The sequence below is a fragment of the Penicillium chermesinum genome (assembly GCF_028974085.1).
Source record: "Penicillium chermesinum strain IBT 19713 chromosome Unknown utg000002l:1.0-5270490.0:1.0-5274688.0, whole genome shotgun sequence".
Classification (NCBI taxonomy): Eukaryota; Fungi; Ascomycota; class Eurotiomycetes; order Eurotiales; family Aspergillaceae; genus Penicillium; species Penicillium chermesinum.
This window is the reverse complement of record NW_026695312.1, coordinates 593009-620384: the sequence shown is the minus strand read 5'-3', so window position 1 is coordinate 620384 and position 27376 is coordinate 593009. Positions and strand designations below refer to the sequence as shown.

The 27376-nt window shown below is 51.6% G+C and overlaps 8 protein-coding genes across 8 annotated transcripts; 6 read left to right on the top strand and 2 right to left on the bottom strand.

Moving 5' to 3' along the window:
- Nucleotides 1-497: 497 nt before the first annotated feature.
- On the bottom strand, nucleotides 498-5490 carry N7468_001018 (putative plasma membrane phosphate transporter Pho87; the record flags this gene model as incomplete). The annotated part of the gene is made up of 7 exons (XM_058470315.1): nucleotides 498-643; nucleotides 696-3019; nucleotides 3226-3637; nucleotides 4317-4527; nucleotides 4635-4691; nucleotides 4745-5092; nucleotides 5170-5490. 7 exons carry the CDS (start codon nucleotides 5488-5490, stop codon nucleotides 498-500), a joined length of 3819 nt encoding a protein of 1272 aa, XP_058333456.1.
- Nucleotides 5491-5931: 441 nt separating this feature from the next.
- N7468_001017 (F-box protein) lies at nucleotides 5932-7692 on the top strand (the record flags this gene model as incomplete). Its single annotated transcript, XM_058470314.1, has 1 exon — nucleotides 5932-7692. One exon carries the CDS (start codon nucleotides 5932-5934, stop codon nucleotides 7690-7692), a length of 1761 nt encoding a protein of 586 aa, XP_058333455.1.
- Nucleotides 7693-8098: 406 nt separating this feature from the next.
- Nucleotides 8099-9399, bottom strand: N7468_001016 (nucleolar and coiled-body phosphoprotein 1 family protein; the record flags this gene model as incomplete). Its single annotated transcript, XM_058470313.1, has 3 exons — nucleotides 8099-8287; nucleotides 8322-9224; nucleotides 9361-9399. The coding sequence occupies 3 exons, from the start codon at nucleotides 9397-9399 to the stop codon at nucleotides 8099-8101; spliced, it is 1131 nt and encodes a 376-aa protein (XP_058333454.1).
- Nucleotides 9400-10153: 754 nt separating this feature from the next.
- Nucleotides 10154-14889, top strand: N7468_001015 (GTP-Rho binding exocyst subunit SEC3; the record flags this gene model as incomplete). The annotated part of the gene is made up of 6 exons (XM_058470312.1): nucleotides 10154-10376; nucleotides 10494-11010; nucleotides 11084-12357; nucleotides 12414-12745; nucleotides 12805-13910; nucleotides 13965-14889. 6 exons carry the CDS (start codon nucleotides 10154-10156, stop codon nucleotides 14887-14889), a joined length of 4377 nt encoding a protein of 1458 aa, XP_058333453.1.
- A 1525-nt stretch (nucleotides 14890-16414) lies between these two features.
- On the top strand, nucleotides 16415-16834 carry N7468_001014 (SH3 domain-containing protein; the record flags this gene model as incomplete). Its single annotated transcript, XM_058470311.1, has 1 exon — nucleotides 16415-16834. One exon carries the CDS (start codon nucleotides 16415-16417, stop codon nucleotides 16832-16834), a length of 420 nt encoding a protein of 139 aa, XP_058333452.1.
- Nucleotides 16835-16943: 109 nt separating this feature from the next.
- N7468_001013 (guanine nucleotide exchange factor DCK1) lies at nucleotides 16944-22867 on the top strand (the record flags this gene model as incomplete). Its single annotated transcript, XM_058470310.1, has 3 exons — nucleotides 16944-21685; nucleotides 21795-22592; nucleotides 22645-22867. The coding sequence occupies 3 exons, from the start codon at nucleotides 16944-16946 to the stop codon at nucleotides 22865-22867; spliced, it is 5763 nt and encodes a 1920-aa protein (XP_058333451.1).
- Nucleotides 22868-23329: 462 nt separating this feature from the next.
- N7468_001012 (protein tyrosine phosphatase-like domain-containing protein) lies at nucleotides 23330-24123 on the top strand (the record flags this gene model as incomplete). Its single annotated transcript, XM_058470309.1, has 3 exons — nucleotides 23330-23796; nucleotides 23863-23996; nucleotides 24062-24123. 3 exons carry the CDS (start codon nucleotides 23330-23332, stop codon nucleotides 24121-24123), a joined length of 663 nt encoding a protein of 220 aa, XP_058333450.1.
- Nucleotides 24124-25691: 1568 nt separating this feature from the next.
- N7468_001011 (calcium/proton exchanger) lies at nucleotides 25692-27261 on the top strand (the record flags this gene model as incomplete). The annotated part of the gene is made up of 3 exons (XM_058470308.1): nucleotides 25692-25695; nucleotides 25808-26271; nucleotides 26344-27261. The coding sequence occupies 3 exons, from the start codon at nucleotides 25692-25694 to the stop codon at nucleotides 27259-27261; spliced, it is 1386 nt and encodes a 461-aa protein (XP_058333449.1).
- Between the last annotated feature and the right edge of the window lie 115 nt (nucleotides 27262-27376).

The following is a 27376-nucleotide window of genomic DNA, read 5'->3' as shown; positions in this document are numbered from 1 at the left end:
TTGCGTTCCAGTCCAAGTCCTGGCGATTTTCCGAAAGAGCGGTTGGAATGTAGCCTAGTATGCGTAAGATGGAGGGCGCTAATCGGAGGAGTCGGGTACGGTAAAACAAGACTAATCCTTGAACTTTGAAGCTGTAAGTATAAAGAGATTTGACATTGGGATGCTTGGGTTTGGGGGCCTTCATTGGTCTTCGAAGGACCAGAGTTGATTGTGACTCGGATATTGACTAACAAAGGTTGGACAAAAAGTACATGTTGACGAGCCATATGTCTCACCGGTCTATCAAGTCTGTGCAACAAGAGATGAACGCGGAAGAACAAAACAGTCAAAAATGTAGCTATGGTCGCGTAGCGGTCTTGGGGAGGCCCAGGGCCTACGCAAAAGCAATACAAGAAAAGTCTAGACTCTAGATTGATGACCAAATGCCCTGAACAGAGAAAAGGGGAAGGGGTGGGGGGGGGGGGTATAAAAAAAAAATAAAAAGTCAAGCGATGTCTTTACAAGGACGCAATGTACATGAGTGCATAGCCGATGGTCACGATAACTCCAAAACAGAGCAAACTGGACGGAACACCCCGAGTAATGAAGTGGCGAACTTGAAGATAACGCTGCCCAGTCTGGGGCACTTCGGTCATGATAGCAGCTGCAAAACATTAGTATACGGCTGGCTCATCTGAGATTTTGGGTCAACTTACTCATATTAGGGAATCCGCTGGTGGGCAACCCCATAGCCACGGAACACATCAAAGCACTGGCCATGACCAGCAAATTCGGGTGAGGGTTCTCCATGCCAACACCAATTTGGCGGACGAGTGGTAGGATAATCAAGGCGGCGACTGTGTGCGAGATGAAGGTGGCGATGACAAGGATTAAAGCAGAGAAAACAAGGAGCACACTGTAAAGGCTCAGATGTTCGACACGGGTGGTGATATTGCCCGCAATGGTATGCAGTAAACCGGATGACGTGACGGCCTTGCCCAGGCAAAGGCCACCGGCAGCAAGGATGATGATAGTCCACAGAAAGTTGTTGAAGTCTTCTTTGTTCAGAATGCCGGTTCCGAAGAACAAAACAAGAGGGATGATCGCGATGACACCCATGTCTCCGAAAATATGTTCGAGTTGGTGGCTAACACACCACAGCGCGATGGTCCCGAGCGTTACGACGCTGATAAAATACTGGACGCCGGTAAAAGGATCTTTCACAGGGCGCATTCCAATATCGGTCTTCTCTCGAGCAGGGCGGAAAGTCACCACGAGAAGAACCCAGATCAGCAAGATGGAAGCAATGCAAACGGGCAGGGAGATGAAAAACCAAGTGCCCCAGCTAATGCTCGGGTACATGTTTTGCAGGGCGATGATGTTCTGTGGGGATGCAATTGGAGACGCTGCTCCACCAACGTTGGCTGCAAGAGCAATTCCGAGGACGAGAGCTTTCGCAAAGTCTGAGTCCGGGGACAACTTTCGCAGGACGGGTTGGATGATCGAATAACAAAGCACCGGAGAGGCAACGTTGCTGATCCACATGCTCAAAAACATACTGACAAACATGTTGGTTAATAACACAACATTGGGTTTCGAACCAGCCTTGCTGAGCACAAACATCGCCATACGCCGAGCGATATCATACTTGGAAAGCGCCGCAGCAATTGTGAAGCCACCCAGTAAAAGCATAATCACCGGAGTCCACATCGATGCAAATACCACACTCGTGGCTTCTTTAGGACCGAGTCGCTTGTGGGGCTTGTCTTCCGATCGCATGATGCCCAGCACCACAACAAGGAAGGGAATCAAAAGCGATGTCACGAAAAGTGGGATCGCCTCGGTAGCCCATAATATACTGACTAGAGTCAGCATCGCAAGACAATTTTGCTGCTCAGGGGTCTCCATCAATTGGACCGAAAGAAGAGCAGCAAAAATCGCAACACTAATTGTCAGTGTGCCGAAACTCAAGCTGCAAAGCCATAGCGGAAAGGGTATCCGACCGAGGGGCGTGCGAATATCCACGGTACGGATTTCTTGTTTGTCGCCCTGGCGTCTTGCGGTGGCAGGATCTTCGTCACCTCCTAGGAGAGTTTGGCGAATGCCAACGTTTGCCGCCTGGGCACGACGTTCGATCTCAATCATTTCTCGCCAGACCGTGTTTCGCTCCCAGACGACGTGTTCACGGAGATGAAGTCGCAATTCCCGGCTCGCGAGAGAACGATTTCCTTTGGTGATAACATCGGCATAAGTGCCTTCGATTTTATCAATATAGGAGTCCACTGCCGCCATAGTGCTCTCGGTGAATGGGGTCGCCGAGTTGACGACCGTGTTGAGGTAGTCCTTCCGCAGGTTACGGAACAGGGTTTTATCGTATTTCTTCAATGCCTTGGAGAATCCAGTCTTGTTCAGCTCAATGAATGATCTCAGTTCGCACAGAGACACATAGTTCTCAACAAGACGCTTTTTCAACGAAACGCCAGCATTATAGAGGGCCGCGAAGTTCTGATCACCATAATTGGAATCCAGAAAGCCTCGGCTGCTGCTCATGCCGTAGTTTGAGTCCATCATATCCGTTTGGTGCACATCTTCGGTGGAATATCCGTCTGTCGATGTAATCGTCCTGTTTCGCAGAGCTCCCGCAGCGGATGATTGTTCTTCGTCGCTATCACCGTCATCGTCACTTGTGGCACTATGTCTTCGTCGTCGTTGTGTAAAGTCAGGGTAGGTACTGCTAGCCCGACGGCCATTTGTGTTCAAGTTCCGGGCTCTGATGACAGTCTCGCTAACAGGATCCATGTTAACACCATCAGTGTCTGACAAATAGATCGATGCTTCCTGCATCAAGTCATCCGCCGCCTCAAATATTTCCGCTTGCTTCTGTTGGTAGAATGAACAGACTTTGTCCAATTCTGCGTCCAGAGCCCGTTTGAAGTAGCCATCCGGGTTGATTATCTGGGAGCCCAGGAGTGGAGAGGATTCGACATCTGGGCCATCTGGTGCTTCGGGTCGAGTAACTTCCTTCTCGAGGGTATAGATTCTGCACGGTTATCGAAATCAGCAATCTGAGTGAATCCCCCGTATTCTTTGATGGGGATTAAACGCCGCCAAATCCCGTGCAAGGTGACACCCGAGCTCGGAATGCATATGGCTTTCCCACGCGGATCTATGCGGCGCAATAACGCGAGCATACTATTCAAATACTGTCGAAGGTGGGAGAGAAAATACTTAATCGCGCGAACTTACATTTTCTTAAGATTGCTGTACGCGATGTAATGACTGCTCCAATCCGGTACCGCATTAAACTGAATGCTATGCGAAAACTTCATATTGGCGGTATCTTCGGGATCACGATCAATCTGATTGTGTCTTGCTGCATGCGCTCGGCGTTCAAGGGCCTCCGTCCAAAACCTCAGTCGAGTGGAGCGGGAGCCCCGAAGCCGTTGTTCGGACGGATGTGCTTTCTCCCAGTCTGTGTACGATCCAGATGGTAAGCCCACTAAGTACTGTGCATTCGGAGCTGGAACGAATTGGCGCTGGGAGCTTCCAAAGTTCTGTGCGTGATCTGGAGCTGGCTGGATTGAGCTGGCCCCGGGGATATAGTTGACGTCGTTGAGGTCGTCAAGTTCGAAAGAGTCGAGGCTCGTGCGAGGAGCCACTGTCACAGCTGGTACGGAATGGCTCGCGTCGCAGGAGCGCACGTACTAGTCACGCAAAAGGAGTCCGCTCGGGAAAAAAATGTGGTTTATTGCGGGGGCGAGGTCGATCGACGTCTGGTCAGCTAGGGCCAGTTACCAGGGTTGCACTGATGACCAGGCTGGCAAATGGAGATGCACGGCAGACTGATCCTAGGTTCAGAGCTGAGAAGGTTATTCCCGGAAACACCTGCAGAATCAAAGAACTGCTCTGCGCATTGCTTGCACGAAGGCTCGACTTCCTCCGCGGTGGTATCAGGAACATGGCCGCCCTGCTCGTTAGGATGAGTAAGCGGGGCGGTCCGACGGAGCCTATCATGCACGAGCGATATCAAGCAGGGTCCGCTAATGTAGTCTGGGTGGGTCAATGTGACCAAAAGACTCCAGAGCTCTCGCGAATAGTTGGCCATAAAATCAAGTCATTTTATTCTCATGTTGTTCGATGCAAGATTTATTGCGAAAAACTGCCTTCATGATATATGGCGCTTAGACTAAGTAATATATTTTACATGTACAGATGTTCCACTGTGATCACTTCAATCGGGCTGTGGCCTTGAGAAGTCCAATAGGAGCGATACAACATAGACTCCGGTGTCTAACGGCGTCTAGGTGCAAGTCCTAAGTTGGCACGACCCGCGATACCGATCTTGTGCTGCTGATCTCTCCGCTCCCACACACCACTGCGGCCTTCCGCAACAGCCACCAGTTCATTGGCGACACGGTGTGCCAATTGAGCATCCCGCCGCTTTGCAGAAGAATCAATAATCCATTTGATAGCAGCACGGCGACGCTGACGAAGGGTCAGTGGAGAGGGGATCTGGAGAGCAGTACCACCTCCGGCAATACCCTTGATCTGACGAATACGGAACAAGGGGGCAACCGAATCAACGATCAGTGTAAGGTAGCGAACGGGATCGAGAGGCAATTGAGGGCCAGGCGGGCCTGGCAGCAAAGGCTGACGGTGGTTGAGGTTCGGGGGGGAGCGGTGCGGAGGTGATCGAGAATGATGGACATGTTCTGTAGTAGACGGATTAGACAACAATTTCATGAACACCGCAGAAGAGTCAAACCTTTTGGGCCTTAGCCAGCTTGCCATCCTGCATAAGCATCTTGGTAAATTGGTCCTGCAAGGAATCGTAACGCTTGCGGAAGTTCAAAGTCTTGCCCTCTGGCACGTTGAACTTCAGACCAGCGTTCTCTTCCTCGATCTGCTGGACCTGGCCGATGGCCTGGGAATCCACTTCCTTGATCATGTTGGCAAGCAAAGCAGCAGACGCATCGATTGGCTCAACACTGTGCACATCAGGCAAACTGCCACGAGCTGAAGTCGAGAAAGACCGAGAGCCCTTGCTGTGCTTGAACTGCTCCTGCATGACCTTGGGCATGTGCTTCATGGCCTTCTCATCGCGCTGGAGGACCTGTTCAAGTATGTCTTTATGAGTAACTGATGAAAGGATATTTGTCTGATAGGGATGTAATTGGGGGTAATATTTACCTCCGCGACCGGAGTACCCTGTTCCAACTCCGGTGATGACGGTGTTCCATCGCAGCTCTTCTCCTTCTGCATGATGTTGGAAACCTCTGCGGCTTCTTCGCTCACAGAAGGCAGGGGGTCCTGGGTAGGAAACTCCTGTTCATCAGGCTGGATGTTTCTCGAGCCGTCGTTCGAGGAATTCCATCTTTTCTGAATTGGGGTGGATTGCGCCGCGCAGAATCGAAGCGGTAAAGCGACGTTACGCGATGTGACAGAGACAGGCGAGGGTCGAAGCGCAGCAGCGGCCCGACTGGCAGCGAATAAATTGAGCCGGGGTGGCATTTTAAGGATGTGATGTCAAAGATGGTAGTCTTGGAGATCAGGGAACCGGAGTCTTGGCCGGGAATGCGGTCTGCTGCAATTTTGCAGATGATTAGTCACCCTCGCCGCAATGACGAGGGCTACTATGAAAGAGCGATTGGCCCCAAAAAAAAATGGATTGCCTCATCTTGCTTATCTTCATATTACGTGGCAGTTGACATCGTTGCGGCTGACTTTAGAGAGTGTATTTTTTCCAGTTCGTTGTGTTGCGTGCTATTAGCGTTCATCGTCTATGAGTCGCGATCCTGGCTACCTCCAAGTACCCCCACCATTCATTGCGTTGACCAAAGCGTTTTTGGCCACAAGCTCTCCCAGCAATAACGTTGGAATATTCGGGGGATAAACAGGAAATAAAGGCGCATTCTATCGGCCAAGCTATCCTTTGTTGGCCCGATAATCGCGATGCTTGATCAACTGCCTTCAGAGATAATCGTCCATCTAGCTCTATATATTCCGTCGCTCAAGTCTCTCACAAGCCTCTCCCGGACATGTCGACGGCTCCGCAATATTTTCATTGCAGAGGAATCAGCAATTTTCAGAACGTTCGTCTTGAACAGATTTAGTGGGACTCCAACCCCTCCGTTCTGGAAAGATGCAGCTTGCGCGCTCGCAGCACGATCGCGTGCCCTGGACAGACTCGGTCTCATTGGCCGTTTCGTACCCCCATCAGAAAAAGCCATAAGGATTGGGACCAAGGAATCATCTCGTTTGGATAACCCCACGTTAGGATACAAACCCTCGATCGATTCCTATGAGGTTTGGAATGGAGAGAGCTGGGCAGATCGAAAAGAGGTGCTCGCGTGGGGAGCTGGCCACCAACTTGTGATGCGAGTCAAGAAATCCGGAAGGAAAGCCCAGGAACAGTGGGCGGTATTCAATGATGTGGAACGTCCTTCAAGCTATGATGATATATGCGGTGTTCATCTCCTTGAAGCTGAGATGAATGGCAAAGACATGGATATCGAGAACTTGATCTTCGGCCGCTGCCGGGGCGAGCTTGTACATGCTGCACTTTCTCCAGACGATGCCTCTTATGAGTATAAACATGTGTTCAATACACGTGGGCATCTATTAGATCAGACGGATCTGTATGGAAATATTTTGACCGCTCATCTAGATGATGGTTCCATTGTTTTCTACCAAATCGACGGCGACGAGAAACAAGTCGACCCTTTCGAAATCATTCCTGAAGGAGAAGGAGCAGCAGCTCGCAATCGGTATTCAAAACTTTTGTCACCAGACCGGGTTGCTGTTTCTGCTGTAAAAATATCTAATGCTTTACTCATTTCGACTATCACTCCGGATGGGCTACATGAGGAAAGAGAAATTGGCACCAAGTTTTTGGACCCTGAGGAAGAGCTCCGTGCTTCGCCGCATGCTAGCGTTTCTGCTATCGCTCCTCTTAACACACATGCACTTTCCGGTGCCCCAGGTGACGTTTTTATCGCAGCTTGGGGAGATCGTTCCATCCGACTTCATGATCTTCGATCACCACATGCCTTCGGAGGAATTTACAGGGACTCGATTGACTTGAGCCTCATCTATACGGTGCACCCATTTGGCCACAATCGGTTTTTAGCGGGAGCCAGCGGAGATGCTGTGCTAAAGATATTCGATCTACGCATGACAAATTCTTATGATTATCTGGAGGCTCGGTCTAAGCCACAAAAGACGGGCTTGGGCTACGGTCCTCAACGGGACTTTTCCCTCTTCCTTTCAGCCCACCCCAGCATTGTCACACCTCGTCAATTCACTCGAGTACACCAAGCAGGCGCCTATCGAGGTGCAATCTATTCCATGTCTTCCCCTTCTCCATCGTCGCCGACCGTCTATACCGGCATCACAGACGGAGTTATCCGTCTTGATTTTGCTTCAACAGATGACTTGACAGGGCCAGCCCAGGGTTGGTATGACTATAATCTCGATTTGGGCGTCGACACAGGCCAACCGCCAGACTCAGCAGGCACAAACAAGGTGCTCCGGATGGCTGGATACGAGCGTCCGGACCCCGACGCTGTGACCTTCACATCGAAATTGAGGAAGCAGCATGGATCGTGGTACCCAGAGTCGAAGTTCATCCATAATGAGGTAGTAACCGGCTGGGATCGACGATGGGAGCTGCAGGAGAAGCCAGGTGCCTGGAGACGCCCAGCATACCAATGAGTTGTTGCATGGAAGTGCCGGGTGTCATGAATCAGACCCGTGACCCAAGTGAGAGTAGAAAAGAGCTGGTATACCAAACAATTCATTTAGTGTCTACGTTTTGTGAGGAGAAAACAGATTCGCGCCGATATGTGCGAGCAATTATTGGACTTTTCGAGATAAAATAACATGAAAAGGTGTATAACAAGTGAAAGACACCGTAGATTTTCCGAAGCTCCATTGCGCCATGCTGAGGGAAGGTATGTCTTGAATCGAGAATATTTTTAGAATCAATTGCGAAGGCTGGGTGAACAGCAAAAGTCAAGGGCAAAACAATTGCCATAGAGTAAAAGGCATGAGATCAGCCGGAAGGTGTCGAGGCCACCGCATGCACTGAGTGATAGAAGCCTCCTTAGGCAGGGTTGACCTAGTCCTCAAACTTGAAAGACTTGCCGCCGCTGATGTCAATAGGGCCACCGCGGTAGGAGCCACGCTTCTTCTTGTTCTTCTCCTTGGTGAACCCCTTGCCACGAGTGACGGATAGGTCAGCAAAAGCTCGGTCCGCATATGCGTAAGAGACATATTCATTGGTTGGGCCGTTGTAAGGTTCCAGACTCTTTTGAGCCAGGGGGGGTGGGACGTGCTCCAACATGCTTCTTCTTGGTGGGGTTGTTTCTAGGAACAGGGCTGGCACTAGTACTGGCAGAGCTCTGAACCTTAGCAACAGCGCTATTAGTCGAATCCTCGCGAGGAGTAGTAGCAGCAATAGTGGTACTAGAATCGGAGGAAGAGCCATTGTTGACTGCAGCCCCTCTAGCGTTCTCGTCCTCAGACTCTGGAAGCGGCGTCTTCTTTGCAGCTTTCAAGGCCTTCGAATCAGCCTTCTTGGAAGGCTTGTCTGACTCGGAAGATTCTGAAGCAGATTCAGAGTCGGAGCTGGAGTCGGAGCTGGAGGCGGAAGCTGAAGAATCAGACGAGTCGGACGAAGAATCGGATGAAGAATCAGACGAAGAGTCAGAGGACGAGTCGGACGAGTCGGACGAGTCGAACGAGCTAGGCGAAGAAGACGAGGTGGCAGACTTGGCAGTCTTGACCTTCTTCGCCTTCGGAGCGGCATCGGATTCGGAGCTAGAGCTAGAGTCGGATGAGCTACTAGATTCAGCCTTGCGTTTCACGCCTGTCGACTTCTTAACAGGAGCGGAGGTGGCGGCGGCATTCTCCTCATCCTCGTCATCAGCATCACTGTCACTGTCGGAGTTGGAAGAACTGGAAGAGCTGGTAGAAGATGGAGATGAAGAGCGGGCATTTATAGCCGCCTTAGGAGCCTCGGCCATTTCAAGATCAGAGTCGGTGCTCTCGTCACTGTCTGAAGACGAATCCTCAGAATCACTAGAGCTTTCAGAGGAAGAAGAGCTGCCACTGTCAGAGCTTTCAGAGGAACTCTCAAACTTCTGGAAGAGTTTGAGCAAGGATGGCGCATTTGTCACGTCGACGGCCTTCCCATTCTTCTTCAATTCCTTCTCAAAAGAAGCATGAGTGGCAGAAAAGCCATTCTGGGAGAGGAAAAACAGAAATTGCGGACAGAATCTGGGGAGGAAGGGTCTTTGAATTGCGGGACTCGGTCTACCAAACACGATGATTTGTTAGTTGTTGGTTTACTTGCGATGGGGATATAGAGTAGTGACATACTTTCACAGCCGCCTTCTTTGCGGTACCGTCCTTAGCCATGATCTTTGTTCAGCGGCGCCTTGATCCTCTGACAGGAAATGAAGAAAGGTTTAAGAGGTATAGAGACCTGAGGTGGAGAGATATCTATAATCAGAAGCGGCCATCCAGGAACACAAAAAAAAAAAAGGGCAGAAATTTTACTTGTCGGCGGTGAACCCTTTGGATGTCCTCATTGGTTGAACGGAGAAGCGGCCTTAGTTGGTTTAAGCCTCAGGCGACACCTCTTCCGCTTCATACCATAGTTATAAGCTATGTGCCTCGATGTTAAGGATTCTTGGAGGGGAGAAGTTAAGGTAAAGTGGGCTTCCAAGCTATTGGATCATCAATCGCCCTTCATCAATATAGCCCATGGGTGCCTAAAGGTGTAGAGACTCTGTAGACCGCGAACCATACTGCGTACATCTATCTATTAACGATACCTGCACCTGTAGCCGGATCAACTTGATTACCCGCTTCCACCAGCTCCGCCCTCTGCCCGCAACCCCAACCAAGCAGACTAGCTCCCCTCCGCCTTGAGCTCGAGCTGGTCTTACCACCAATTATAGTTGCTTCCCGCACGGTCGGAAAGCAGACGATATTGTGCGCCAGTTACTCAGATGGGCTTTCGTCAAAAGGCAATTCGAAATCAACAATCGGCGCAACTAGAGAGCACGGAGACATCCATTGCCAGGCCCAACCCTCTGAGATCTCAACGATGCCCTCTGGCCCCGAGAGCATCTCTCAATAATCTCGCCACTACCAAGAATAGAAGAGGATGAATGGCCGAGATCGCTCTCGTCCACCCCCTGGCGCTGACTATCGGCGCGGGGGCGGAGGGGACGGTCCGTCCAGAGCAGAGAGGTTCGAGGACGAGAAGAAACGTATCATTCAAAGCTGCTATTCGAAAAAAGACACAGATGGAACTTGTAAGTCAAGCCCCAGTCAACCCTTCCCCATCCGAATACTCTTCGCCACTTACTATGGGTGGCAGGAGCACAGTAATACCTAGCGGAACATGATGGCTCCTGCACCCTTCCGTCACCCTGGCTGATACCCGAAGCTGAGACCGTCAAGAACCGACTCTGGGTCAATCATGCTAATTGGATGAATCTTAGTGGTCGAATCCTACATCACACATGTTCGAATCACGGAGGACTCAGCACATCCGTCCGCCCCTGCTCCACCTAATTCAGCACCCGAGAATAAGAAACCGCGTGTGATTATCGTCTCCGTCAGGAGGTCCGGCAGAGTGCGGATGCATAAAGCTCGTGAAAATAACGATGGCTCATTTTCTATTGGGAAAACATGGATGCTTGATGACCTGTCTTCAATTCTATCATACAGCTCCTTCGTGCCCAAATCGTCAATTGAAGAACAGCAGAAGGAGTGGGCATCGAATGTTGGATTTGTGGTCACCATTGGGAAGCCCTACTACTGGCACGCCCGGAGCTCCCAGGAGAAGGCTTTTTTCATCGGTAGTTTGGTGAAGATCTTCAAAAAGTATACTGGGGGCAAGGTCCCCAATTTGATAGGATTTGATGAGAAAGAGCTCGCGATGCTCCTTGGCACCGGCCCAAATCCATCAACGGGCCCATCGTCGGGACCACCTTCAAGAGGCGGCCCTGTAGAAAGGTCAGCAGAAGTCGCAACGCCCCCTCAGGTTCCTTCAATGCAAAGCAGTCGTGATGCTAGCCGCGACACACAGCGCGAGATGCGGCGCAACCCTTCTGATGATCAGACCATCAGGTCCCAGAGAAGCCGTGAGAATCTCTCCCGTCCATCTACGGGATCTAGACCTACACCTCCACCATTCGGGCCACCTCCCAATCCGCCTCCTGCCAGGCCTCTGCCCCATCGAAAGGATCTCGAAGTTTCGCCCTCAAGATTGCCTCCTCTCGATTGCTGTCAAGGGTGAAGTGCGACCGCCTTCGTCTCGAAGTCAAGACCGCCATCTGCAAGGTCAGCCGTCCGATTTTCCCGCACACTCTGTAGAGGCAGTAGCGTCAGAATCGAAGCGTAGCGGGGATGCATTGCGCCCTACTACCCCGGGTTCTTTCACTGGTGATCCTAGAGGTATCACCTCTAGCCCTGGGAGTAGCTTTGGACAGAAATCGCCATACCAGGACAGCAACAAGGCATCAACCTCGGATCAAATACCACAGCCTAGCCATGAGAGAATACCCCCACAGTTACTCCCTGCCTCGACATCTGATCAACTCAGACCGACCCCTCCACCACCGGAAGAGCTAATCCCATCTTCTCCGATGGAGTTTGACCCTGGAGTGGCAGAAGCAGTTCGCCAGTGGAACCCCACGCCAACTCCTGAGCCCGAGCCCGAGCCCGAGCCAGAGGTGGCGTCGCTGCCAGCAGCACCAGCAGCACCAGTACCAGCGCCAGCACCAGCACCAGCACCAGCACCAGCACCAGCACCAGCACCAGCACCAGCACCAGAAGCAGTACCCGCGCCAGCTCCCGCACCACCTGCGGAGGATAAGCAGGAGGCGGAAGATGGGGATGGTGAAGCACACCGTCCCGGGCTTGGGCCTATGGTCAAGAAGAAGGCTGGAGGTGGCAAAGATGTTGCAGGTGCTTTTCAGAAAGCTGCTACGGCATACGGTGCCTTCAAACCACGCGCAGGCGGTGCAGGAGAACGATTACTGGCAATGGCCAAAAAGCAGCAAGCTGGGACTGCAGGAGCTGCTCCGGATGGCATCACGGGCGTCGTTCCAGCTCCTTCGTTGACAAAAACAGGCACAAGTGACTCCCTTGGCGGACCTGCAGAGCAAGAGAAGAACGCTTCAGTAGCCGCGTCAGTGGACGAGCCGCCAGTCATTGTACCTGTGCCTGCATCTGCACCTAATTCAGCTCCTCCCAAGGTTGAAATCACTCAACCAATGGCTGAAGATGTTCAGCCTAATGACCCCCCTCCTCCCGAAAACATTCGAGACTCGATCCAGGGTATCGGCAAACTAAATGACGGTTCGAGATCACCCTCACCTGCGGCCACAGATCGGTCGAGAACACCATCCCTGCAGGCCGAGGCCGGCGTAGAAGACGTGAAGATAACACTATTAAATACTGTCAAGCTCTTGGAATTGACTATAACGTTCTGGATGGACGAGGCGTCGATTTCGATGACATTTTGACTGATTTGGGCTGGAATGGCCGACTCAACGAAGAGCAGAAGATCGAAGACTTAGAAGCGGATGTTCGTCGAGAGATTGGCCGCGTTGAGGCTACCAGCTGGCTTGGTAACCTTGAGCAACAAGAAGGAAAGGTGGAGCAGCTGGCAGTGCTCATTGACAAGACAATTGAAGAATGCGAAGAGTTGGACGGCCTTTTGACTCTATATGCGCACGAACTGAACGTGAGTCATTCTGAGAACTCCGTGTATTATCTCCTTTCGTTTAACTAACTCTATTCTAGACGCTCCATGAGGATGTCGCCTATATCGAGGCTCAGTCCCAAGGTCTGCAGGTCCAGACTGCTAATCAAAAGCTTCTTCAAAGTGAATTACAAACCCTTCTGAAGACCCTTTCTATCTCTACATCAGACCTTCGACCTCTGAGAGAGTCATCTTTGACGAGCCCAGAAGGATTGAGGGAGACAGAAATCTCCCTATCCGTTCTGTACAAGGCCATGCTCACGATTGATTCGGACATTGGCCAAAATAAGAAGCGCTTAGTTGATGCAAGCGTGGGAGTGTATGCCAACACAGAGATTGGGCAGATGCGCGCCATCAAAGAGAAGAAGGAAGAATATCATTCTACTTCTGTGGCGTTTATTCAGCGACTCAAGCAGTTTATGGCTCTTGCCTTCAAGACAGCAGAGCAAAAACGCATCGACGCCCTGAAGAACACGTCTCCAGATCCTTTGAAACTAGACAGCTCGGCTCGTCAGCATTTCCGTGAAGATGTGTGGCGTTATAACCCTTTGATCCTTTTCACTAGAGAAGTGAGTACGTCGGAATGGCAAGGTATCGTCGGCCTCTACGAACAGCAGTCCAAGCCTTCATACCAGAAGGAGTTCCGAGACAACAATGCGGCGTGGAAAATGTCTGCCCGCAAGCCTACTGGAGACGAACACGAGATTCTTTTCACCCACCAGGAGAAAGAAAAGGAAAACGAGGGTATGGCCATGGCTACTGCTCGTAAGCTGACTGTCCGACGAGGAAAGACTGTTCGTGCAGCGGCGGGATTCCGGTTGGCTTCTGTGGAGAAGAAGCAGGGCAAGGTTGAACCTTTCGAATCCTTCGCAAACACCCTACGCGAAGTCGTCAAGATGATCACCGAGGAGCAGAACTTCATTGTGGAGTTCTTCCACCTCAACTCACTTGCCAATGTTGACTATGTAGACCTAGTTGCGGCCAACGCACCGGATGATCGCCAGTGTCCCGATTTCTCTGCCCCTCAATCAAATGACCCCGACCGCACGATGGCGAAGAGAGTTGAACAAATTATGGACGAGATCTTTTCTTTCTGGCCCAATGATCTGCAGAGTATGGTTGACTGGGCTCTTCAGGCCGATCCGATGTGAGTGTCTCCCCACCTTCCTACCTTCGAAGAATGTATTAACACCCCGATTAGCCAAGGAATCGGTATCATATTCGCATTGGAAACAACCATGACCGACCTGGACGACACGAACCAAGAATTTATCATCCATTCACTACAAAAAGTGCACTCCCGCCTGATGGGCTTGTTCCACCGTTTCGTCGACGAACAGATCCGAGGCATTGAGGACACTAAGGTCAAGGTCAACAAGAGAAAGGGGGTCATCTCATTCATGCGCGTATTTCCCAACTTCTCTGTCGCCGTTGAGAACATGCTGTCAGGCCCCGCCGGCAACTTTTGCGACATTCGAGTCGCCGTCAACGACGCATACGATCGCATCAACCGAAGCATGTGGGAGTCGCTCAAATTCATCGCCAAAGAAGCTCCCGGGCAACCCCCCGGCGTGGCTGCTTCGTCAGGTGACCCCGAGGACAAGGAGGTCCTGAACTATCACATCCTTTTGATCGAGAACATGAATCACTACATTGAAGAAGTGGACACTCACAACCTCCCCGTACTACAACGCTGGATCGACCGCGCGCACCAGGACTACGACGAGCACATGAAGCTCTACCTGGATGCAGTGATCCACCGTCCGCTCGGCAAGCTGCTGGATTTCATCCAATCACTTGAAACCCTGCAGGCATCCGGCAACTCGGGCGACATTGCGACTCGCGCCAGCCACTCACGGATGGTGGCCAAGAAGGTGTTTTCGTCTTATGACTCCAAGGAACTCAAACGCGGGATCGAGTTGCTGAAGAAGCGAGTAGAGAAACATTTTGGAGATGCGGATGACCCCGGTCTGAGTCGCAGCTTAGTGATCAAGGTGTTGCGAGAGTGTGAGCTACGGTACGAGCAGGCGTATGACCGTACGAAGCACATCATTGATACCGTGTACGAGGGCCAGCTGGATCTGGACTGGCGGAAGGAAGAGATCGCAGCCATGTTCCGCAAATAAGCGAATGCAATTTCAACTTTCCAACTTGATTCTTTCCGTGGTTTCTTTTTCCTTGTCTGTTTGCCCTGTATTTGTTTGCCTTCGCATTAGCAGCTTGGCGCGGGGGTGGGTTGATGGCCTCATGTCATAGGGAATTAATTTGAGGGCTCAATGAACATGTGAGAAATGTAAGATATTTTTTTCTCATAGTATAGGTCGTCTTCCGGCATCTGCGGCAAAGCTACTCGTTCTTACTCGTGAAGACTGTCTATTCTTATGCTCCGTTGCTTAGTAGCGCTTCAATTTCCAATGGCGACTTAAATAGAAAGAACGCGATCTCAGTCTGGATCTATATCCTTTATTCCCTGAAATTAACGGTCCGCCGCGGCGCCCCTGATTGGCGATAAGCGCCACCGGGCCCACTAGTTCGAGACCAAACCGAGGAATTCCTGTTCCTTCAAAGTTCATGGTATTTCAGGGGCAGGTTCCGGTCTGTGCTTCCAAAGAACGAGATCGTTCTCCACGTTGGGTAGAATAGCATTTATGCGCGAGGCCCAACTCTTGGATAGCGTTACACTTAACATTCGTATCCTCTGTATCCTCCGTATCTTCCGTATCGTATAACTCCAATCTCCGGACCGTAGAATTTACTCGTGCATACTTGCCGTCCCGCCTGGAGGCCCTCCACTTTGTATGCTGGTTCTGCGGCCTCTGGACCAGTCAACGCCGCAAGTCCACTGACACCAGTTTCATCCCTGAGAGAACCCGCAGGGGATTTGAAAAAAAAAAAACGTCATGGTATTCTGTAGAAAGCCAATAGGAAGAAGACTGACGGGGCTCTGGCCGATTGCCTGGAGTTGAATATTGTGGTTCCTTGTGAAGAGCGACGTTGGTAAACTTTAGCCTTAAGATCGGGTCGTCTCATTTGATCGTCCATTTTTTGACCTCTCGATTCTTCGAGTCTTCAAGTCTTCATTTCTTCAATTTCTTCGCTGCGTGGCTTCCCTCTTATTTTCCGTTTCCTCTCTATTCATTTCTTAATTTTTTATCTATTTTTTTTTTTCCGTAAGTCCTAAACCCCCTGGCTTCCCCGCCGTTCTCGCCTACGCAAAATGGGTCTCCACCAGCAAAAGGGTTCGCAAGGGGGGGTGCACCGTACCCCATCGCGATCAAGCTGCTCGTCATGGCTGCACTGCTGCGATAGAGGCATTTGCTCTCCCTCGTTAAGCTCCGCAGGATGCCCCTTTTGGCCCCAGGAACTCTTCCCCCAGGAACCCGTCATCTCCTAATTCACGAACCTCTTAGTGCCGCGTCGCATGACCCGACCATTCTCCACATTCCTCCCTTTTCTTCCCCAACCCCGGCCGTTTTGAGTATCTGGAGCATTCGCTGAATGTCGCGTGGCATTGACAGGTTGAGCATTCCGGACTGTGAATCGCTGCCGAGTTCGTCGCAAGCTTGAACGGGTTGCGGGGAAACGCGCCAAACCTTCCTACAATTTCAATTTCTCGATTGTTTCTGTCCAAAAGCTAGAGTCATCGCAGCTATGCCCTGGCGGCCGCTGCCTCGCATTGCTTTTGCGGTGGCCATTTACCCGTTCCAGCCTTCCTCCCCGGCCGACCTTCCACTCGAACTCGGAGATGAATTGTACATTATTGAACAAGGTGGACGCGATGGCGAATGGTGTCGAGGATATTTAGTTGCGCCGCCTTCCTTGCTGGCCGGGTTGACCAGCACCAAGGGCCAGACGCTGGAGGCTCGCGTTTTCTCCGGAATCTTTCCACGGAACTGTGTCGAGATACGGGAGGTCCTGGGCGATGGCGATTCGGGATACAAACCGGTTATTAATGGTGACCGCAAAAGTATAGACCAATTGACCTTACCAGGTCTCAGATGCGGATCGATTGTCTCGACACAGTATTGCACTCTCATTGGGCGAGTCACAGGTGGGCAGCGAGCTGGTTGATGCCGTGGTCGCGAAAAAGGGCAAGCCGGCACATATTGTCATCAATAGGGTCGATGAACAACCAGACTTAGCCAGCCCTCGGTCTTTCAGGACATTCGGAACACCGTCCATGCCTCGAACGCCCATGACTTTCGCTCCTCGAGAGCCCGGGGCGCCCAAACCGCCTGCGCCGGTACCGATGCTGAAAATTGGCGACGAAACACCCACATCCCTTACCGAGCCGTTGGTCGACGAGATCGCTTCATGTTTGCGCGAATGGCATTCTACAAATTTACATGAGCTCTTGCTGGGCCGGCAATATGATGTACTCGAGGAGATGGCTACGCTCGTTCAAGAGCTGGATCTTGCAAGGCGGCAGCTTCTTCATAATGTGTTAACCGGCAAGGAGAAAGAAGCACTACGTGATGAGACGGTATGGAAGCTCGTGAAGGCTAACAAAATGCTCACTGGAGACGTTATTGTGCGAGACCCTGCAGAGCGTGGCCGATTGTTGACGGGCGAGGACTCTGCTATTCAATTAGCGAAATTGCAGTCGGAAATGAGCATGTTGGACAGCAATCCTACCCCGGCCCCAGATGCCACGGCCTTGCACCATATGCTTCTGGAGATCAATGCAGTATCAGGCAATATTCCTGGCCCCGTCTCTCTGTGTCTGCAGTTATACTCTCGGTCCGACTCAGGAGCATTCAGTCCACTTTCAGAAACCTTTAGTCTGGATATCCCATCGCCCGAAAAGTTCGTCAGTCTCACTCAGAGTAACAAATTAAAGACCCTTTTCACCGAGCTTGCGGCTACTGATATTGGCGATGGGTCCTCGAATGGTCGCCAGCTGTATCTTGTGGCCTCGGTCCGCGTGTCGGACATACGCTCTGCTCTGGATACAACACCAGTTTCAAGGCCGTCAGTTTCCAGGGACTCCCCAACTTCTCCCAAAGCTGGCAACGCAGGGGGCATTCAGCCATCGGCTAAAGGAAGCCTGAAGACACGCCGGAGTATGATGTGGACCAATAAAAGCCGGGGTGGTAGCATGGACGGGCCTGCCAAATCGACAGCTCAGCCAGCTCCTACGCCATCAAGCAGCCATTCCAGCTCCAGGGAGAAGGACCCAACCCCTCAGGCAGAGAAGAAGGAGACATCGGCCAACCGTACGATTGGAGTTGGCATTCTGGAAGTGTCTGCAATCCTTCGCCAGGACCGAGACGCCGAGCAGGTGATGAATATCTGGTCACCTGCCCGTGAAGGCGACGAAACTGAAGGAAAGGCCGATGGCTTCGAGAAGTTGCTTCCCGTTTTGCTTCCAAGCCCCACCGGTCGATATGTGCGATCTGAGGCCGCCGCACGCTTGCATCTCCATCTCCATTCTTTCATGAGTACCGACCCGGAGATTCTTGTGCGAGAGAATCCTACGATGATGCATGACATTGTCCAGACCAAGCGCATTGGATTCTCCAAGGCGCCTACGAAACCAAGATCCGACATCTATGTAACTCTCTCCCAGGCAGTTTTCCCGACTGACGCCTTGCTGTCTCATCCTACGGCTGGTCAGATTCCCCTCCAACAGAGCTTGGGGCTTCGCAATCTTCAGCTCACTCTGGAGGTGCGCAATGCGGCTGGTGGGCGGGTGGAACGCTGCGTTTTCCCAACATCCGCTAGTGCATCTCACACTGCGTGGAGGACCACCATTACAGAGCGTGGGACTCCTTGGAACCAGACCATCCGGCTAAAGATCCCCACCGATCAAATCCCCGGCTCTCATATTATCATGAGCATCGCGGATGCTCCTGAGTTCCCCTTTGCTCTCGCTTGGATGCCTCTATGGGATCAGCAGGCTTTCATTCGGGATGGTCATCATGTATTGCTTCTTCATGCGTACGATAAACAAACTTCGAGCATAGAGAATGGCAAGGGGGCTTACCTCAGTCTCCCGTGGAGTGCGCTTGGTAAGAACGAGTCGGCTAAGGATGAGGCCGTGACTGGTCCCCTTGCAACTCTTCGCCTGGATACCCACCTGTGCAGCACAGAGTATTCGCAGGATCAAGTAATCTTGGGTCTCCTTAACTGGAAGGAACGTCCCGTTGAAGAGGTCCTTGAAACCCTGAAAAGGCTGCTCTTTGTCCCCGAAATCGAGATTGTCAAGCAGCTCAGTGGTGTTTTCGATGCTCTATTTGGAATCCTTGTCGATCACGCCGGCAATGAAGAATATGAGGATTTAATTTTCAACGATCTAGTCACAGTTTTGGGCATCGTCCATGACCGTCGTTTCAACTTGGGTCCATTGGTTGACCACTACGCTGATGAGCAATTCGATTTTCCTTTCGCGACCCCTTGTCTCATTCGAAGCTACCTGCGTCTTTTGAATGCGGCTACAGATCCACAGCAGTCTCGTCATTTGCGTGCTGCTTTTAAAGTCGGTCGCCATTTGCTGAAGTTCATCATCAACGCACGAGAACAGCAAAAGTTGAAGGAGGAAGGAATCGGGATTACCACCGTTCAGTCAACGTTCAACAGAGATCTGCATACAATTTTCAAGTCTTTAGAGAGTCTGATGAAGAATCCATCACCGACGTTGGTTGGAAGTAAGACCTTGATTGTCCAGCATTTCCATCTGTGGCTCCCTGAGCTCTCCAAGGTGCTGAGTCGTGATGAAATGATTATGATTGCCCTAAGCTTCATGGATTCCTGCAAGGACGTCACCGGCATGCTCGTTCTTTACAAGCTGATTCTCATTCAAAATTATACTCAATTCGATATCTTCGCGTCGGGTGAAGAGAAGCAGACTCTGATTTCTAGCTGTATCGGCTGGCTGCGGCCTTACTGGGGATCCACCGCCGGTGTCTCCGATCAATACCGCGACCAGGTGCGGCTATGCAGTTCCATTGTCGCCCGACTGCTCAGTCACCCCGATCCGCAAATGTACCAGTTCATGCCTAGCATTGTGGCTTCATACTGTGCTATTGTGGCCGAAGGCGTTGATGAAACTGAGTACTTGTCGCTTCTTTTCAGCAAGACTTTCCCCTTCCAGGTCAAGTTATCCAAGATACCCCAAAAGTTCGATGAATCGCTCGTAGAGCTCTCTGCTATTATGGCCGCCCTAGCCAATATTCTGACCCCCCGGACTCCTGATCTCAAGGAGCTGGAGCTTGCAACCTTCATTGGACAGGCCCTCGAGGCTCATAACTCCATCATTGAGTGCGAAGCCTATCCCGAGAGCTGGTTCAGTCTCCATATCTACAACCACCGTGCTGCTATCAAAAGTTTGGAGCATCTGGCTTTACTCTTGATCGATAGGTTCCTTCCAGAGGATGACAATGCCGAAGCTTTTGATACCAAGCTGTGGGAGTCATTCTTCACAACTCTGTTGAAAATTATTTCTAGCGATGTGCTCGCTCTTGAGACCTTCCCCGAGCAGAAGCGACGGGCGGTTTGGAAAATTGCTGGCGATGTCCGCGAACAAGGTGCGGACCTCCTGCAGTCCACATGGGAAGCCATTGGATGGGAAACCTCCGAGGAGGAGCGAGAACGATTCAATGTCAAGCGTATGGGTGGCTACCAGGTTCAATATGTCCCCAATCTTGTGCCTCCCATTATCGGACTGTGCCTCAGCATGCACGATGGATTGCGCCATTCTGCCGTCTCTATTCTCCGAACTATGATCCTTAGTGAGTGGGACCTGAACCAAGACATTTCCATCATCGAAACGGAAATCATCTCAAGTTTGGACTCGCTCTTCAAGTCGAAACAGATGAGCGAAAGTGTTGGCGAGAAAGTCTTCATCAGAGAGCTTTTGGACCTCTTTGAAAATGACGGGACAAGTGATGATGGATTATTCGATGCTATCAAGAGCCTCATCTCAACAGTAGATGAGCTTCTTGACCTCCTGATTGCCTCCCAGAGCAGTGCTGCTGTTCAGAGCCTGCATGCTCTGAAGCTGATGGAATACATGAAGGACATGGGTCGTGAAGACATCTTCATTCGATATGTCCACGAGCTGGCTGACAGCCAAGCCGCCGCAGGTAATTTCACCGAGGCAGGCTTGGCGCTCCAGTTCCACGCCGATCTTTACGAATGGGATACCATGAGCTCGCTCCCTGCCATTTTCAAACCTGCTTTCCCGGAGCAAACACCGTTCGAGCGCAAGGAGGCCTTGTATTTCCAAATTATCCAGCACTTTGAGAATGCGATGGCTTGGGCACCTGCCTTGGCCTGCTACAAGGAGCTTGCTGCGCACTACGAAGCAACAACTATGGATTTCCTGAAGCTTGCCCGTGCCCAAAGTTCCATTGCCCGCATTTACGAGTTCATCGCCAAGGGCGAAAAGCAGTTCCCTCGCTACTTCCGCGTTGCCTACAAGGGTCTCGGCTTTCCTCCTAGCGTACGAGACAAAGAGTTCATCTTCGAAGGCTCACCGACGGAGCGCATGGCTACCTTTGTTGATAGAATGCAGCGCGAGCACCCCACTGCTCAAATCATGTCTACCGGTCACGTTCCTGATTATGAAGGACAATTCCTGCAGATTAGCGGAGTCAGTGCCCACCGAGACATCGCCCATCCAGTGTACCAGCGCTCCAAAATACCCTTGGCTGTTCGAGACCACTTGTTGATTTCAAGCCCAGTCCGTTTCTCTGCCACTTCTCGAAGACATACTGCTAGTTCCAACGTGCAAGAGCACACCGTGGAGAAGATCATTTTCACGGTTGCAGAGGCATTCCCCAACATTCTTCGCCGCAGTGAGATTGTTTCCGTTCAAGAGGTGGCATTGACGCCGCTCCAGACCGCCATTGAGCGCACTTGCCGAAAGACCCAGGAAGTTGCAACTTCTCGAGCGACGAGTTTCAAATGGAGAGGACAACAGTCTGACCAATTTGACTGAGGCGCTGGAGCATTTGCTTGATTCACGATCATCATCATCCAATTGTGTTGCGTTGTACCGCGGATTCCTCAGCGGGGCCCAAGGCACGAGGGATCTTCTTGAAGAGAACGAGGGGGCTGAGGAAGAGGAAGAGCAAGTGGAACCGCGAACAATTGACCCAATGGAGAATGCGCTGGCTGCGGCTCTAATCGATCACGCCCTTGGAATCAAGCACGCGCTATCGCATTTCCAGAGGCCCGCCCATCAGGCTACCCAGGCCGAGTTGATGCGTCGCTTTGAGGCCGTCTTCGAGCCTGAGATTACTTCTCTATCGGCCTCAGGGCAAGAACATACGAGTCCTATTCCCACTCAACCAGCCCCCCGGCAATCTCCGGGAGATCTTCGTCGAAACACTACCATCAAGCGATCCACCAGTCCGGAAGAGGAGCTGATCCGACGAACATCGCGAAGTAAGGGCCACAATCGCAAGCAATCGGAGCGCCAATCAGTCAGCCACCGGATCAGTATTATGAATCCCTTCAAACGCCACGGTGCTTCGAACTCGATCTTCACCATCCAAGCTCCGGATAACCAGCAGTCTCAGAGCGAAGCCGAAGAAGGAGACGACGACGCCGCCACAATTCACAGCCGCGCTACAAGCGTGTCTAAAGGTGGCCGGAGTGAGAAGCGCCGCAGCTGGTTCAGCGGGGACAAAATCCTCAAGCAAGGCTCCAACCCATCCCTCGCTGGTGGCGCAGACGAGGCCACTGCAAAGAAGCGACTCTCTCGCACCATCTCTCATGATACTCAAGGCCAGTCTGGCAATGACCGCTCCGCCTCGAAAAGCCGTCTTACTGTCAACACTGGTGCCGCAAATGCTGACCGCGTCCCTGCGGCTTCAGGCGGGTGGTCCCCCTTACCCCCCCAGCCGTGACTACTCGCGTCCTGTGACACGCGAGAGTGGCCATGGTCCGCGAGATCTGAGCTCTGCCAACGGCCCTGCTGGCCGATCATCTACTATGCCCGTGAATGAAAACGGTAACAGCAATAGCCCTGTCAGCGTGACCTTGGCGAATCCCGAAAAGCGTGACTCGGTCTTCCGACGATTCAGCCTTCTCAAAGGTGTTGGCCGCAAGAACAGCCGGATGGAATTTAAAGCTAACGGAACGCTCCCGGAGGAGTGACCATTTTATTTTCCATGTAATCATTTAGTCTTTCTTTCTTTCTTTTCTTTTTTATTTTGGTGGTGGATATCCCTTCCTTGTCCTCTTCTTGATGTCATTTACTACTCCTTTCTGATGTGATTCATTCTATCCATCCTGACATGTACCTTTACTATTTCTTTTTCTGTTGATCGTCACCTCTGGACCGGGATTTTCTTCTTCTTTCCTTTTTTTTTTTCCTTTTTGGTGTTATGAGATAGATACCATGTGCTTTATTCCTATCTCCTCAAAGTCTACCCAACTTTTGATTCGATTCCAGATCTCGCATTCGCCTTCTCTGCCTTGGGCGTAGCCACCATTATCATTCTTCGTTCGCACCTGCCGAGGCTCGTAGGCAAAAGCGGTTGTCACAGGTTGATCGACGCTGATTAATTAAAGCGAACCCACCCGCCAAAACCCCCAGCATCACAAACTCTCCAAGCTATGTCCAAGACAGCACAGGAGGTAGGAATTGAGGCGGAAATGGCAAAAGCACAACCGCAAGCATCTTCACCAAGTCGCATCTATCTCCTCCTTTACAATGCCGCCTGCGCCGCCCTCTGGGCCTATATCCTCCTGCTCAGTGTGCCCACATGGATATCAGCTGGTACCGCCCAAGTATACAGCGCAGTCGAGCCTTGGGTTCGGCTTACGCAGAGCCTCGCTGTGGCGGAGATCCTCCATGCAGCGACGGGCATCACCCGCGCTCCCGTCTTCACGACCTTCACGCAGGTCTTTGCGCGTTCTGTGCAGGTCTGGGCTATCAATCATGCTTTTCCCGGGGTGACCGCACCGTCCGCAGGATACCCCGCTATGGTGACGGCATGGGCGCTGGCGGATACGGTGCGGTATCTCTATTTTGCTGTTATGCTTGCGGAGTTTTCTATCCCTCGGGGTTTGAAATGGTTACGGTGGGTTTCGCGGTGCTGCCCTTTGATGAGAACCTCGGACAACCCCAGACTGATTGCGCTCGGTAGATACTCGCTTTTCACTGTCTTGTATCCGGTCGGCATTGGGAGCGAGTGGTGGCTTATGTATCAGGCGACCACGGAGACCTCTAATTGGGCAGTTCAAGCGCTGTTTTACTTTTTCCTGGGGCTGTATATTCCTGGTAAGCATTCTTCTCGTTGCTTGGGACCAGGAAGGGTGTCCAGATGGATGGTTAATTTTCCTTAGGTACTGTGATGATGTTCTCGTACATGCTCAAGCAGAGGCGCAAAATGCTGGCTAGCTTATAGCTGAGCCGGTTGTGGTGTAGAGATGCCTGGCGAGACCGAGTCTGCCGTAGATTAACTACCGTAGGATGACTTGGTCTGTGAACAGATTCGTGAATCTCCATACTTGGCACTGCGTTGTAGGAAAATCCCCCGAGTTGCGGAAATTGGCACCAGGTTTCGAACTGGTTTAAAGCGCCATTCTTTGCCATTTCTTCCAAACGATCCCCGCAAGCCTATGGCAAGGTCGGATTTCATGGGGAAAGCGTACGTTGCTTTTTGGACCTAACCGATATCCATTTGACACCCGGTCGGAGAAGTCTACACCCGTTTCTGCAGTTGATCAGCAGGCTCAAAACAGGTTCAGCATGCCCATCCAACATTATTTTCATTGCATAATCCCAATAAGCTCATTTGAAGTTTTCATCCGATAAGGAAATCAGGACATTTCTTCCCAATTCTGACAAAGTCGAAGATTTGACACCGCTTTGTAGAAATCTACACCCGTTTGGAGAAATTGCCATGTCGAAATTCCGTTCAGGGCACCAATCACCATCCTTCCTTTTGAAGAATTCCAACCAGTGCATTCGAAAGCCCACTTAGAAAAAAAAAGAAAGAAAGAAAGAAAGAAAAAAAGAAAATCACACACAATTTTCCCACCTATGTCATGGTAATATCGAATACTTTACACTGAGAGAATTTACACCCAATCCTTGAGAATTTCACCAGGTTCCAATACCAGCTCCGGGCGCCGTTCGTAATCCTTCTCTTTTAACTGCCCCAATAGCCAATTTGAAAGTTCTAATCTAGCAAGAAACCGGACATCAGTTTTTCGTTCTAATTGATATTGAGAATTTGGAATCCCATCCGGGCCATTTACACCTGGTTCGAGAAAGTATCGCCCCCGATCCCCGAGTCCAGCTTCAGAATTGTTCCGTAGACAACCTACAGGCATGAGCACCTACTGATCACAATCGACCACCTGACTAGTGCCAGTGCTAGAAAGCCAATATCTATCCGACTGCTCCGTAGCGAGAGAGCCGAGTAAAGGGCCGGAAAGGCTTAGCACGCACGGACTAGAATACTGTGGAACCAGTTACTCGCTGCAAAGTTTGCTGTGGCTATCCTTCGTATATCTGCGACGAGGAATAAGTCAGTGGCCCCACCAGGTATAAGCTCCGGTGCGTTCCCTTCTAGAGCTTCAGTATGTTCGTGGAGAATTCGATTTCTGGGGTAGTTGTCGAATATCATCATCAAATGCGACCTCGTATCATGCAACGCCGGCAAGTATCATGATTGTGTGGCAGTGCAAAATCTTGGTTGATGTTTGCAACGAATCACGATCGATACGAACCCCGAGTGGAGACCTTTGAATGCACGATGGGCGCCCAAGCTCCCCCAATCTTTCTGCTGCTCGGGGCCCCGCCAAGACCTCAGTGTTGCTCTTTCACTTGGGGCAGCTAGGATTGAGGCTGTGCAAGGCCAACTTTCTCAGTCCTACAATCAATTCCCCCCCCGCTTTCTACGTCTCGTGAACCACGGCTCTTGTGGCTAGAACCAATTCATTCCATTCCTCTTGGCTCGCCCAAAAAATGTGTAAGTAGTTCAGTTCCTTGTTCCTTATCCCCCCCCCTCCACTCCCTTCCGTGGCTCGAAGCGCGTGGTCAAACCATCCGCTGGAATTTTTCCTGTTGACTAAGTCCGATAGCTTCCGTTTCCTTTCGCACGCAAGTCCGATCTCATACCTTCAGCCATACCAGGAGCATGAGTGGGAACGGCTCCTTACGGTCGGGCGAGCGCACAGCTCTACTGGGTCGATCGCGTAGCTCGTATTCGGGCTTGACCGCTCATGAGCACGATGAGGATACGCAGGGGGGCCATCACCATCCCAAGGACAGCCGGATCTGGATCCGTTGGCCGCAGGAGCTGGTGCGATTGACTTGGTCGACGTTGGTGCGCGACTACGTCAATGTGCTTCTCGTCTTTGTGCCCTTGGGCATCGTCGCGGGCGCCCTACACTGGGATTCGACGGCGATCTTTATTCTGAACTTCTTTGCCATTGTGCCGCTTGCGTCTCTGCTGAGCTTTGCGACGGAGGAGCTGGCTGCGGTCATGGGCCAGGCATTGGGTGGCTTGATGAATGCCACTTTTGGCAATGCGGTGGAGCTGATTGTAAGGGATTCCCCCAAAATCCATCATCGATCTCTTTGATGGTGAGAGTGCTTACTGGAAGATCCTGTATAGGTCAGCATAATCGCCTTGCGAGGGAACCAGATCCGTGTCGTCCAGGCCAGTATGCTGGGCAGCATCCTGTCGAACATTCTGCTCGTCTTGGGCTGCTGCTTCTTTGTCGGTGGTCTCCGGTACCCTGAACAAACGTTCAACAGCACCGTGGCTTCGACCATGTCCTCCCTGATGGCGGTTGCATCGGCCTCCCTGATCATCCCGGCCACTTTGTACGCCGCCTTATCCGGCTCCTCGGCGAGCCGCGAGGACAACATTCTCTTCTTGTCGCATGGCACATCGATCATTCTTCTCATCATCTACGTCATGTACCTTTATTTCCAGCTGCGATCTCATGCCGAGCTTTTTGAAGAGACGCCCAGCAATGCCGCAGAAGAAGGCGCTGCTGAAGCGGAGGAAGAAGAGGAACGCGTGCTCACTCCCCTCGCTGCCACTGTCGTACTAATTGTTGTCACCGTCTTGGTGGCTGTTTGCGCCGACTATCTGGTGGGCAGCATCGATCCGATCGTGGCAAAGACTGGCATTAGCAAGACCTTCATCGGTCTGGTGCTGATCCCCATCGTCGGCAATGCGGCAGAGCACGTTACGGCCGTCGTGGTTGCGTACAAGGACAAGATGGATCTTGCTATTGGCGTCGCTATTGGCAGCAGCTTGCAAATCGCGCTTTTCGTCACCCCCTTCCTCGTCATTCTGGGCTGGATCATGAAGGTCGACATGACCCTACGCTTCGAGGTCTTTGAAACCGTCGCATTCTTTATCTCCGGTCTTGTCGTCACCCTCCTCATCCAGGACGGCAAGTCTAACTACCTCGAGGGCGGCATGTGTCTAGGCATGTACATCATTCTTGCCCTGGCCTTCTTCGTCTACCCTGACGATGCCTCCAACGCCCCCGGCATTCTCGCCAGACTCATCAACTAAGCTGGAGTCTCAATCATCCTACCTTATTCTCGTAGGATCCTGCTGGCCAGTCCTTCTTGTAGGCCCTGAAATCTTACGGAGAGCGCCGGTCTATTTGCTACGTCGTCTATGCCCA